General features: G+C 47.3%; 1 protein-coding gene across 6 annotated transcripts in view; it reads right to left on the bottom strand.

The window, feature by feature from the left end:
• ubr4 (ubiquitin protein ligase E3 component n-recognin 4) overlaps positions 1 to 14,193 on the bottom strand; it is a 227,614-nt gene that overhangs the window by 134,336 nt on the left and 79,085 nt on the right. For all 6 annotated transcript variants that reach the window (XM_072478202.1, XM_072478203.1, XM_072478204.1 and 3 more), the window contains exons 28-32: positions 13,774 to 13,931; positions 12,332 to 12,544; positions 9,246 to 9,347; positions 7,665 to 7,765; positions 4,394 to 4,592 (exon numbers count right to left, since the gene is read on the bottom strand). In XM_072478202.1, the coding sequence (XP_072334303.1) occupies positions 4,394 to 4,592; positions 7,665 to 7,765; positions 9,246 to 9,347; positions 12,332 to 12,544; positions 13,774 to 13,931 (773 nt within the window). The remainder of the gene's footprint in view (positions 1 to 4,393; positions 4,593 to 7,664; positions 7,766 to 9,245; positions 9,348 to 12,331; positions 12,545 to 13,773; positions 13,932 to 14,193) is intronic.

Here is a 14,193-nt window from a genome sequence, read left to right as displayed (position 1 = left end):
GGTTTTGAAGCTTTTGGAGGAGAAGAGAGAAATAGAGGAAAGAGAGTTTAAGTAGAATGTTCCTGAATGAGTAACCAAAACAGTTGAAGGGTCTGTTGTCAGAAGGAAGTCAGAGGTTATGGGGAGCAGGCAGGAAAGTAGTTAAGGCCATAATAAGAGAACTATAACTCAATATGGGATAGGGTGCAAGTGCTGATGTCTTGGACAACTTGGAATTTGTAGAGGATAGAATTCAACAGGAAACTAAGGCGTGTCAAATAGTTTAGAGAGTCTGGAAATGAAGGATGCTTGGGAAACAATTTCAGTGGTTCTGTAACGAGGTGCGGGGGGGGGGGGGGGGGGGTTATTTTCTGATTGGGCTGGGAGTCTGGGTTAAAAGTTAAAGGGGGGGGGGGCAGGCATCAGGGTGGCAGCGGGTAGAGTGTGGGGGGGGGACGTTTGGGGGGTGCGTAAGGATGTTTTGGCTGTTTACTGTTGCCATGGTTGTTTTTTGTTTTTCTTCTTCATCGTGTATATATTTGAAAGTGCCTCCAATAAAATGCGGCTCACAATTCTGGATGGGAAGCATACACAATGCGTTAAGCCTTATCAATGTAGGGGTGAGGGAAATACTTGCTTTCTAAGGGTTACTGGCATTTCAGAATTATTTAAGAATCATGAAGAATGTTGGCAGAAGGGAAATGTGGGTCTGTCAACATGAGTTCTTTCCATTCTCTACCGGTTTTCCTTCCTTGTAAGTACATGCATAGATGTTTTAAGCCATGTCCTTATGGCACCTGTTACTAGACAGCTGGTTTGTGATGCTGAGCGAGACCAGCAGCGTGGGTTCAATTCCCATACCAGCTGAGGTTATTCATGAAGGCCCCGCCTTTTCAACCTTGGCCCTCGCCTAAGGTGTGGGTGGGGGTGGTATGGGAGGCGCTGAAGGCGGTGATCAGGGGAGAGCTAATCTCCATTAGGGCTCATAGGGAGAAGATAGAGGGCATGGAAAGGGAGAGGTTAGTGGGGGAGATTTGGCAGATGAGGTGGTGTGTGGGAAGGTGAGGGGGTGCATCGAAAGGTACTTGGAGGCCAACGACAACGGGGAGGTGTGGGTGGGGGTGGTATGGGAGGCGCTGAAGGCGGTGATCAGGGGAGAGCTAATCTCCATTAGGGCCCATAGGGAGAAGATAGAGGGCATGGAAAGGGAGAGGTTAGTGGGGGAGATTTTAAGAGTGGACAGGAGATACGCAGAGGCCCCTGAGGAGGGATTATTTGGGGAAAGACGACGTCTCCAGGCGGAGTTTGATCTTTTGACCACAGGGAAGGCAGAGGCACAGTGGAGGAAGGCGCAGGGGGCGACCTACGAGTATGGGGAGAAGGCGAGTTGGATGCTGGCACACCAGCTCCGTAAGAGGATGGCAGCGAGGGAAATAGGGGGAGTCAAGGATGGAAGGGGAGCCACGGTGCGGAGTGCGACGAAAATAAACGAGGCATTCAAGGCCTTCTATGAGGAGCTGTACAGATCCCAGCCCCCAGCGGGGGAAGAGGGGATGAGACGATTCCTAGACCAATTGAGATTCCCGAGGGTGGAGGAGCAAGAGGTGGCTGGTTTGGGGGCACCAATTGGGTTGCAGGAGCTGAGCAACGGTTTGGGGAGTATGCAGGCAGGGAAGGCCCCGGGACCGGACAGGTTCCCGGTGGAGTTCTACAGGAAGTACGTAGACCTATTGGCCCCGATACTAGCGAGGACCTCCAATGAGGCTAGGGAGGAAGGGACCCTGCCCCCGACAATGTCGGAGGCGACGATTTCTTTGATCCTAAAGCGGGACAAGGACCCACTGCAATGTAGATCGTACAGGCCGATCTCGCTCCTCAACGTGGATGCTAAGTTGCTGGCAAAAGTGCTGGCCACGAGGATCGAGGACTGTGTCCCGGGGGTAATCCACGAGGACCAGACGGGATTTGTAAAGGGCAGGCAACTAAACACCAATGTGCGGCGGCTCTTAAACGTGATAATGATGCCATCGGTGGAGGGAGAGGCGGAGATAGTGGCAGCTATGGACACGGAGAAGGCCTTTGACCGAGTAGAGTGGGAGTACCTCTGGGAAGTGCTGCTAGGTTTGGGTTCGGGGGAGGGTTTATTAGTTGGGTTAAGCTCCTTTACAGAGCCCCGGTGGCGAGTGCGGAGGTCGGAGTACTTTTGGCTATACCGTGGGACGAGGCAGGGGTGCCCCCTGTCCCCCCTGTTGTTTGTATTGGCGATTGAACCCTTGGCCATGTCATTGAGGGAGTCTAGGAAATGGAGGGGGGTGGTCCGAGGGGGAGAAGAGCATCGGGTGTCGCTTTATGCGGATGACCTGTTGCTGTATGTGGCGGATCCAGTGGAGGGGATGGTGGCGGTCATGCAGACTCTAAGGGAGTTTGGGGATTTTTCGGGCTATAAGCTCAATGTAGGGAAGAGTGAGCTTTTTGTGGTACAGGCAGGGGACCAAGAAAGGAGGATTGGCGATCTACCGCTGAGGAGGGCGGAGGGGAGCTTTCGGTACCTGGGGATCCAGATAGCCAGGAGCTGAGGGGCCCTACATAAACTGAATCTGACGAGGTTGGTGGAGCAGATGGAGGAGGACTTCAAAAGATGGGACATGTTACCGCTCTCGTTGGCGGGTAGAGTGCAGTTGGTCAAAATGGTGGTCCTTCCGAGGTTTCTTTTTGTGTTTCAGTGCCTTCCCATCGTGATCACAAAGGCCTTTTTTAGGAGAGTAGGCAGGAGTATTATGGGGTTTGTGTGGCCGAATAGGACCCCGAGGGTAAGGAGAGGGTTTCTGGAACGCAGTAGGGACCGAAGAGGGTTGGCGCTGCCAAACCTAGGGAGCTACTCCTGGGCAGCAAATGTGGCGATGATCCGTAAGTGGGTGATGGAGGGAGAGGGGGCGGCATGGAAGAGAGTGGAGATGGCGTCCTGTAAAGGAACGAGCCTGGGGGCGCTGGTGACGGCACCGCTGCCGCTCTCGCCGACAAAGTCTACCACGAGCCCGGTGGTGGCGGCAACGCTAAAGATCTGGGGCCAGTGGAGACGGCACAGGGGTGCAATGGGAGCCTCGGTGTGGTCCCCGATCAGGGGTAACCACCAGTTTGTCCCGGGGAGGATGGACGGGGGGTTCCAGAGCTGGCATCGGGCGGGGATTAGAAGAATGGCGGACCTGTTCATTGATGGGACGTTTGCGAGCCTAGGGGCACTAGAGGAGAAGTTTGAGATACCCCCGGGAAATGCTTTTAGATACATGCAGGTGAGGGTGTTTGTGAGGCGGCAGGTGAGGGAGTTCCCGTTGCTCCCGGCACAGGAAATTCAAGACAGAGTGACCTTGGGTGTATGGGTCGGGGAGGGCAAGGTGTCGGCAATATACCAGGAGATGAAAGAAGAGGGGGAAGCATTGGTAGAGGAGCTGAAGGGTAAATGGGAGGAGGAGATTGAGGAGGGGTTATGGGCTGATGCCCTAGGTAGGGTTAATTCCTCCTCCTCGTGTGCCAGGATCAACCTGATACAATTTAAGGTGGTTCACAGAGCGCACTTGACGGGGGCGAGGTTGAGTAGGTTCTTTGGGGTAGAGGACAGATGTGGAAGGTGCTCAGGGAGCCCGGCGAACCAAGTCCATATGTTTTGGTCATGCCCGGCACTGGAGGGGTTCTGGAGAGGAGTGGCGGGAGCAATATGTCAGGTGGTGAAAGTCCGGGTCAAGCCAAGCTGGGGGCTAGCAATATTTGGAGCAGTGGACAAGCCGGGAGTGCAGGAGGCGAAAGAGGCCGGTATTCTGGCCTTTGCGTCCCTAGTAGCCCGGCGAAGGATCTTGCTAATGTGGAAGGAGGCGAAGCCCCCCAGCGTGGAGGCCTGGATAAACGACATAGCTGGGTTCATTAAGTTGGAGAGGATAAAGTTTGCCTTGAGGGGGTCTGCGCAGGTGTTCTACAGGCGGTGGCAACCGTTCCTAGACTATCTCGTGGAGCGTTAGAGGAAGGTCGATCAGCAGCAGCAGCAACCCGGGGGGTGGGGTGGATGTCCTGTGAAGGGGGGTGGGTTTGCCTAGGGGGTGTTTGAGCAAGAGAACACATGAAAGATTTGGGAAACTGGCATGTACGGGAGAGAGCCAGTGTACAAAGCTATGTAACATATCGTTTTACCATGTATATATCTTGCTATGTGCGATTTCTTTCTATTTTGTTACGAGGGGGGGGTTTATTGTTTGTAAGGGTGAAAAATTGTGTTAAAAAACTTTAATAAATATATTTTTTTTAAAAAGGGAAAGCAGCCTGTAATCATTTCGGACAGTGGCGACTTTACCTTTTTTTACACGCACAAAAAAGTAACCTAAGCGCAGCCTTTGCTACTGAAACATAACTCAGGGTTTCGAAGTACCTGTTTTCTCTAACGATACATGCAGTCAAAATCTGCAGAAGTTGCCTGTTCTCTTGTACCACATCCAGCTGGTCAGAGTCTTTAGGGGGTGCATGGGTCATTCTTGTCAGCCAGGCATGTAATCGGCTGTGTTCAACGCAAGCCAGCTGAGCAAATGAGCCACACAAATGCAGAAGACTTGGGTTTGGGCTCTTCTCCGCTGAAACAAAAAACAAAGCTAGTGTCTCATGTTGTATCCCATTTTCAAATTTGCAAAGAAGGCATCGCCTACACTAATGAATCAATGTTCAGCTTATTTAATGTACTATAGTAAGCAAATCAGATTAACTTTTCTTAAGGTTTTTTATTAAGGATTTTTAAGTTATACGAGACAAAGGCAATTGTGAACATACATTGAAAAATAACAGGAATGAAATAATAAAACAATTAAACAAAAAACAAAGGGAAAATTGTGTATACATCGGTTGTTTTGAACTATTTACATCGATTGTGGCTTCTTGTTTTGCGTTCTCCAGTGGGTGCTTATTCCCAACCGGATCTCCCACTTTCCTCCCCCCACCCCCCCGCCTTCTCCTCGACCCACTCCCCTTCTAGTGTCTTCTTTCCCCTTCAGCTCCTTTATTCTGTTCTTGTGTGATTGGCGTGACACCGTGTATTTTGTTGTTTACTTGTTGATCTTGGTTGGGTTCCATGTTCAATGTTCCCTCCCCACCTTCCCCCATTATTGTGGCATGGCTTTCAGCTCCCTCTGGTTTACTGGCTGTTGGCTGCATACAGATCTTGGAACAACTGAGTGAATGGCTCCCTTTTGTGGAAACCTTCTTCCAACCCCCGGATGGAGACGTTGATTTTCTCCATCTGGAGAGATTCGGACAGCCACTCTGCAGCTTTGGGTAGTGCTGCTGATCGCCTGCCAAGCAGGATTCTCCGGCGGGCAATTAGGGAGGCAAAGGCAAGGGTGTCGGCCCTCCTTCCCATGAATAGATCAAGCTTTTCTGAGACCCACTCTTGGGCCTGGTTCCACCCTCATCCCCACTACCTTGGACATTGCCTCAAAGAAGCCTGTCCAGAACCCGACCGCTAGACGAGAACATGGGTGTGTGGTTGGCCGGGCCTCCTTGGCACCGTTCGTATTTATCCTCCATCCCCCATGAAGAACCTGCTCATTCGGTATCTAATTCAGTGGGCTCTGTGTACCACTTTCAGCTCCACGAGGCTTAGCTTTGTGCAAGAGTAGGTGGAGTTGACCCTGTGCAATGCTTCGCTCCAGAGTCCCCACCCTATTTCAAACCCCAAGTCCTCCTATTTTTCTCTTGTGTATTTGCCCTCCCATACCGGTTGCCACAGAAAAGCCATGATCAGTTTTTCTGATGAGTTGAAGAAGGCCTTGGGGTGTAGATCGGAATGGATCTGAACAGGAAGAGGAACCTGGGCAGATCGTTCACCTTGACCATCTGCACTCTCTGCCAGGGAGAGTGGGAGTGTGTCTGCAGGTCCCTTTTAACTTCCTTCGTTAGGCTGGTCAGGTTCCATTTGTGGATCCCTGTCCAGTCATGAGCAATTTGGATCCCCAGGTAGTAGAATTTGTGTTGGGCCTGTTTAAATGGCATTCCCTCCAGCTCTGCCCCTCCCCTTTGCAGGCTCACCGGGAAGACCTTACTTTTGCCCAGGTTGAGTTTGTAACCCGAGAAGGCTCCACATTCTCTCAAGAGCGCCAAGATTCCTTCCATGCTGCTTTGCAGACCTGAGATGTAGAGGAGTATGTCATCCGCATAGATCGAGACTCTGTGCTCTCTGTCTCCTCTCTGGTCCCCTTCCAGTTCTTTGCCGCCGTGAGCATGATCACCAGTTGCTCGATCGCTAGGACAACAGCAGCGGGGACAAAGGGCATCCCTGCCTTGTGCAGCTGGAAGAACTTAGAACTGGAGGCATTTGTCCGTACGCTCGCTGTGGAAGCATTGTACAGAAGTTTCACCCAGGCGGTGAACCCTGCTTCAAGCCCGAACCACTCAATTACCTCTATGAGGTACTTCCACTTGACTCTGTCAAAGGCTTTGTCTGCATCCAGGGAGATGATCACCTCAACTGTTCTCTCCCAGTTGTGGTCATGATTACGTTCAGCAGGCGTCTGATGTTCGATGCTAGCTGTCTACCCTTGACAAAGCCCGTTTGGTCTTTTGCTACCACCTCTGCTAAGCAGTCCTCCAGCCTTTTGGCTCGGATCTTGGCCAGTATTTCCACATCTATGTTTAGCAGCAAAATGGGTCATTCGGACCCGTATTCTGTTGGGTCAGCAAGATTGTGGCTTGTGTTAGCGCGGGCAGCAGGGTGCCCCTCGCTCGCTAGTCTGTGAACATTTCCCACAGGTATGGGGCCAGTGTCGTCAGAAACCTTTTGTAGAAGTCCGCTGGGAATCCGTCTGTTCCGGGCGCCTTCCCCGCCTGCATGGAGTTGATGCTGTCCATGACTTCTCCCAGTCCTAGCAGTGCTTCCAGCCCCCATTTCCTGTCCTCCCCCACGACTGCTCTGTCCAGTCCATCAAGGAACCGTTTCATCCTCCAATCCCCTGTTGGGGTTCGGAGGTGTACAGACTCCAGTAGAATGTCTCAAATGCTTCGCTGACCTTTTCGAGCTCTGCTACTAGTTTGCCTTTACTGTCTCTAATTTGAGTGATTTCCCTCGTGGCTGCCTGCTTTCTCAGCTGGTGAGGCTGGCTTTGTCCCCATGCTCGTACAGGGTGCCCCGTGCCTGGCGGTGTTGGTGCACTGCTTTCCTCGTAGAGAGCAGATCTATGTCCATTTGTAGCTTCCTCTCCCCCCCACATCCCATCGGGGATTTCTGCCATGGTCTTCTTTATAAACCCAGTGTTGTCTCAGCTGGGGGTGCACACATTTACCAGGACTACCGGTGCCCTGCCTAGGACACCGCTGACCATGACGTACCATTCCCCCTGGGTCCGTAACCATCCTTCTCGCCGTAAACATCGTCCCTTATTTAACAGTATGGCTACCCCCCTGGCCCTCGTCCCGTAGCAGGAATGATAGGTCTGCCCCACCCAGCCTTTCCTTACCCGCGTTCGCGTTTATCAACACGCTTCCAAAGTGAGCTGCTCCTCATCCTGCACTGACCCTGATCCAGTCGTCAATGCAATTCAACACAAGAACCCAAAAATGTGAAGAGTGGCCCAACATTCTTGCACCATTGTTTTCAGGTTAGTAGCACACACTACAATTAACTTCTAACAGCTGAGCAAACTGAAGATGGCACTCACCAAGTTGGAAGAGTTTTGTGAAAAACTTCAGCACTCTGTTACAGAATTTAGCTGAAAGGTTCTCATTGGCTGTGGCCATCATGATTTGCACCAGTTCCCCACTGTAAAGGAGAAAGGAAGAACAAAGCTGATACACAGACAGGAAACCTACTCAGCAGTCTCAAGATGAGACACAACTTTACCAAACCAGAATAAATCAATACAGGCATCTATAAAGACAAAAAAAAAATCAACCTAACACATTGCATTTCTAAGAGATTTTTCAAACTCATCCAAGAGGACCACAAAAATATGATCTTTGTTTAAATGTAGTAACTACGCTGTTTCTATAGGCAATGGAACAGGCCCAATGCTGCTTACAATTGGCAAATGAATAATGGAAAAATGGGGCAGGGAGAGAAATCATTCATTCTGCACAGTTGGTAGCTTATGGATTTATCAACCTGGCATGTGCTCAGGCCGTTTGAGCCCAAAACTGTTTAACTGAAAAATGCACATAGCTGTTACGGTGTGGTTTAAAATTCCGTGAACACTGGGACCAACTCTGCACTTGTACACACAAAAACATTTGCTTCATGACACCCCGTAGACAGATATCTCTAACAGGTAGAAGGATAAAAACTATGATACAGCCAAAGTAAACACATGGGAAAATAAGTACCAGTTGTTTAAAAAAAAGAAAGGTCCACTGAAAGGGACATGGGCCAAATCATTCAACCAGAATGGAACTGTTACATCTATTACGGTCCCAGACCAAACCCCAACAGTGGCTAGGATACTGGTCAGAAATCCCAATGTTTTACTTTATTTGTAAGACTGGAAAGAAAGAATGATTTGCTCCAGGAGTGATTGCATGAAGAAATAGGGCTTGGGTATTTTTAAAACAAAAGTTGATTATAAATACAATATTAAACTTTTTAACTTCACATTTGAAAAGAACAGCTTACAATTACCCCTTTAAATACTATTCCTCAATTTCCCATTAGGTAACAAGAAAAAAAATCAGCACAGCATGGAGTAATGCTTGCATCACACAACGTGTCCCCAGACAAGACTGCTCTGCTTTAATATTACTCTTTCTTACTATGGGAGAATTATGGACTCAGCATCAGGCAGATCAGAATTCAATTCTCTCCAAAGCTTCCTCTACAAACTGCCTCTCTTAACGCTTTTTAAAATGTCTTCCTGCATTTCTTGGCTCCACCCAGCAATGACCTCATCTCCCCAAGCTAAAAAAACAAATGATCTCTGCAGGCTGCAAGCACATCAGCTCCTCAGGGACTTCCCCAGTCAAACCACAATCCAGTAGCCCAGACTAAAAAACACATTCCTTTGTCAATTTTACCTTCTGGCTACTAAAAGCACCCAGGCTTTGCAAAACAGAATTCTTCTTTTAAAAAGCACAACCACTGCAGTCAAACTCACTCCAACCCCAAGCTTTTAACCCATAAATTGCCCAATACGTAGAATCCAATATTCCTGAAGTCTTCCAACCAGCACAAATCCAATACGTCTCCCATCCCTCGTGCCCTGTTTACATTATTTTTACTTCTCTAGCAGGTTACAGCATCCTCCTTTTACCGTTCGGAGAAGAATTCCTCCATGGCTTTGCGTGCCTGGCTGCTCTCCAGTTGCTTCTCCAGGTACTGCAAACATTCCTCCAAGATAGTCTCATCCAAGCCACTGTGGGAACAGGATAAAACAGTTTACTAAAAAAAAAATGCTGAATACACACTAGCTCTTATTCAGGAAGGACATGCATCACCCTAAGCTCTTCTTGGCAGAAAGGCAGTTTTAAAACGTGTGTTTTATAAATGTAAAATTCAGATTAACTCAGGACATTTTACTCAACTGTCTGTTGTCCATTGACAAAATTTACCTTTCACATATGTGAAGTAACACAATAGATAACCAAGCCCAAACACCATATTCTCACCTGAAATCAATCCCCTGTAAATCTTACAAGTTACGGTCGATGGGGTTATGTTCTGTACACAACCCAAGCAAGACAAATAAATCATATCCCATGCAACAATCTTTCCTTGTACACCAAGATATAGAAATGCTGAGGAACACTAGAAAAACCATGGACCATACTGACCAGGCCAGCTTCAATGCGATCAGAAATCATGACTTGCTGGACTACTTAAATCCTGACCTGTGAATTATAAATAATCAGAGACCAAAATAGCATACTTTTACCGAACCATTTATTCCAAATATAGAACTATGGATACGAGGCTTGAACCCTGATTTCAAGCAATTGCACTAATTTGGATCTGGAACAAGGCCAATTGCACAAATCAGCTGTGCTACTTTCATGTGATGCCCTGTAGAGGTGCTCAGCCCAATCAATTTAAAGAGCTGATTAATAAGCCACGCAATGCCAGAACAATTATTAACTATGGATTATTTAAAACATATTTGCAGAAAATAGTGAAGAACAAAGAACTTGCACTTATACAGTGCCTTTCATAATCTCACAATGGCTCAAAGCGTTTCACATTCAATTAATTAGTTCTGAAGTGTTATAGTGACATGCACAACAACCATTTTGGTACAACAGTGTCCCATGTGAGAGCAAATGAGAGATGTAGGATTGTCAATCTTTTTCAGTGTACTGATTGACTGTGTGGGATGAATATTGGTCAGCAGGTCAGAACGCCCCATCCTCCTTCAAATGATGGTCTTATAAACATGTACTCAGGACCGTACTCTAACATCATATCTGAAAGATGGAACGTCTAAGAGCGCAGCATTTCCTAAATACTGCTAGTGTAAAGATAGATTTATGTGCTTCATCCTGCAAGAACGGTTAAACCCCCAATCTTCTGATTCAGAAACTTAAGCTCTACCAACTGAGCCAATTAGACATTGGATTTGCTTTTTTTTGTTTAAACTGCGAATTAACAGAGCACATTTACACTCAAAAAAAACTTTCAGCAAATCGCTTATAAAAAGCAGTTAATTTACTGTTTAGGCGAACATATCTTACATAAGATCCAAAGTATACAAAGTACAAGTCAGAAGTGTGCTGGAATATTCTCCACTTGTCTGGATGAGTGCATCTCCAACAACACTGGAGAAGCTCATCACTATAGAGGACAAAGCAGCCTGCTTGATTGGCAGCCCGTCCACCACCTTCAAAATCCATTCCCTCCACCGCTGACGCACAGTGGCAGCAGTGTGTACCATCTGTATGGATGCACTACTGCGACTGACAAATGCTATTTGACAGCACCTTCCAAACCAACAGCCTAGACCCACCTAGGACAGGGGTCGGCAATCTATGGCTCACAAGCCAAACATGGTTCAGTACGGAACCAAATATGGCTCTTTTGCCATTCTCAAAATACACGCAACTTTTAAAATTAAAATTAAAAATTAATACAAAATATTGCCATTATTGGCATAAACAGTTCAAGACACTGCTGTGAAAATGGCACACCAAATTAACTAGGAATAAACGCAAGATTCAAGTCCAGCTCCTTATTTCCCATTTGTTTTGGACAAGACAACCGACATATGTGACATTAATCAGTTGTGTATTCTGGGATGATATACTGTGGGAGTGCGGTCAATGAAGAAATGATTGCGATATTAGCAACAAAAAAATCAAACACGGGGTGAAGAAATCCTTAAAACTGTGATGAACTTTATAAACGAGAAAGAAATGCAGTTGGATAATCTCACGACATTATGCAGAATTCGCAAAACTGCACAAATGGGCTGACATGGAGAAATTGGAGGACAATGATAATCTGATTCTGCAAACTTGTAAATAACTTCCCGTCACATACAACACCCTGTCAGCTTGGCCTTACTTTCAATGTCTGGCTCCACCTGCATGTGTGAGCAGGCTTTCTCTCATTTGAATCACATCAGAGGTAAATTAGGCTCATGTTTGACAGACAGTTTGAATGGGCATTATGATGCAAACTTCAAAGAAATGTGTGCAAAGATGCAGTAACAGATGTCCCATTAAATAAAGTCTTGTGAGTAAAATGTTTCATTTATGCCATTAGTAATCATCATGTCAATTTTCAATAATGTTAAGTTGCATACAGTTATGCAAATTGTCATTCTTATGCCGGCTCTTTGTTGGCCACTTGTTCTGAATTTTGGTGTAGTTTTGATTTTTGGTTTGAAAAGGTTGCGACTCCTGACCTCGATTTATGAGGGCAGCGAATACTTGGAACACCACCACCTTCAAGTTCCCCGCCACCCTGACTTGGAACCATTTAGCTATTCCTTCATTGTTGTTGGGTCAAAATCCTTGAGCACCCTTTCTAACAGCAGTGTTGGTGTACCTACACCGGATGGACTGCAGCAGTTCAAGAATGTGGTGCACCACCATTCAAGGGCAATTCAGGAGGCGCAATAAATGCCGGGCTAGTCAATCATGTCCACATCCCGTGAAACAATAGTGAAGTATTTGATGTTTAGAGTTATCTCATTTTACACCTACCTGATAGTTTTATCAATACAAAGACTGACTGCTATATAGATGGGAAATCTGATACAATGGTTATCCAATTTGGTTGTCACTTCAGCAATTAGCTAACTCGATTAACAGCATCTATTGCACTATAAATTCAGAACATCTCTTAATTTATAAAGTCAAAAGCTTATCTGGCAGACCTTTACTAATTTGAATCTTTAGTTACCTATTGGGGTCAGAGTGGTTAGCAATTATATTATAGCAGCTTGTGATGAGTCGTTCGTAGATACGTGCAAGAAACTCGTCAGATTCGGCAGGTCCGAGAATCCGTTCCAATGACGTGGAGCTGATTTCAGACACGCTTTCTGTGCTAGTCTCCAAGAGCAATGGCAGCAGCGTGTGAATGACCTGTGCAGGGTTCAGTTCATCAGGACACCACCTAGTATGAAATTAGAACAGAAAATTCATGACATGCAAAGCTTAACCGAGGGAAGCAATTCAGACACATATAAGTGAAAGCACTGCAAGGGAAAAGAGAGTCAAAAATATGGACAGCACAAAAAGACATAGGGCACGATCCTACAGCCACGCTGCGCCGGAAAAGCAGCTCACCTCGGCGCAGCGTGGCTATTGAAAGTCGGGAGACCCCACTCCCGGGATCTACCAGCTTGCTGCGCCTCGCAAGATTCAACGTGATCTCGCAAGACGCTGCAATGCAATAAGCCTCACTCTAATGTGCAGATTTCCAAGTTACCGGAGGCTTTGGGATTCAACCCCTTCGCCTCAGAGACCTCGGGCGAGCGCCGTTCAGTGCTGGTCTCCATAAGCGGGAACCAGACGGAACAGCAGTCGTGGGGATCTCCCAGGGAATCGGAGGCCCCCAGCTGCATGCCCTTTGGGCAGGGTGGTGCATTGGCACTGCTGGTGCCAGCCTGGCACCCAGGTGGCACTGCCAGCTGGCATTTGTGCACACACGTGATCGGGCTGGGGTTGCTTGGTGTGGGCCTCAGGGGGAGCCTCCCATATTGCATTCGGGGATTGCTTCGGGGGCCTGGAGATCGGGACGCCATTTAGTTCCGGCGAGTGGAGCTCCCCACTGCCAAAAACAGGGTTTATGAGCGGCCTCGGCTGCGCATTGGCTATTCAGGCACCTTAATCAGGATGAATCACGTTGAATAGCCATGAGGTTTCTCGACAATGCAAGTGCCGGGAAACACGCAGCTAAACGCGCTCGCTTGGGGGCTTTATTCCCTTTTGGGAGATTCGCGCCAAGAGTGACAAATAGATAAATACAAATTGAAACGTAAAAACTAGGAACCCTTCTGATCACAACCCTGCGTTTGTGCAGGCAAACAAGTGGAGCAACTGTTGAACATCAAGGGTTCAGCTCAAAAGCAGCAATGGAGATGTCCAGAAGCACACTCCAGAAGTCACTGAAGTGTATGGCTCAATGGAAAAATAGATGGCTGCAATCAATACCTGGCACACATTCACAAGAGCCTGAAGAGCTTATCAACACAGCATTCCTAAAAGTGAAAAGTACTATGATACAGATAGATTAATGATAATTAATCTATCTGTATTACAATGATAATGAGGCTGTCAGGCATGTGAAGAGAGATTTCAGAACGAATACAGTCATGAATGAAAAAGCACCTACTGACTTACACAATTAGGTCACCGGTGAGCCTGACCAATGACAGGAGAATATGCTTCAGGCAGGCAGCAAGTGGCAGGCTCTGATTGGACAACGTACCGAGGTGGGCAGCCTGGATTGCACTAATGTAGCTCTCTGCAGGAATGGTGTCATTTGCAAATGCATTTCGCTACAAGAAAACAAAATCATTAAGAACCAGTCTTGCTTAATTCCTGCAAAACATTCAGATATTTCTTAATTTGCAGGGAATTGTCTCATAGTGCCGATCAATTGGAAGAAACTTGGGATGAAATACCATTCCAATTTCTAAAATAAAATGCCCCAACAGAACTTTTCCTGGTAAAAGCACCAAGGTTATAGGTCATAGAATTGCATAGAAGTGAAACAAACAGGCAGCACGGTGGCACAGTGGTTAGCACTGCTGCCTCAAG

The sequence above is a fragment of the Scyliorhinus torazame genome, chromosome 16, assembly GCF_047496885.1.
Source record: "Scyliorhinus torazame isolate Kashiwa2021f chromosome 16, sScyTor2.1, whole genome shotgun sequence".
Classification (NCBI taxonomy): Eukaryota; Metazoa; Chordata; class Chondrichthyes; order Carcharhiniformes; family Scyliorhinidae; genus Scyliorhinus; species Scyliorhinus torazame.
The sequence above is the reverse complement of the archived record's forward strand: the minus strand, read 5'-3'. Positions and strand labels throughout refer to the sequence as shown.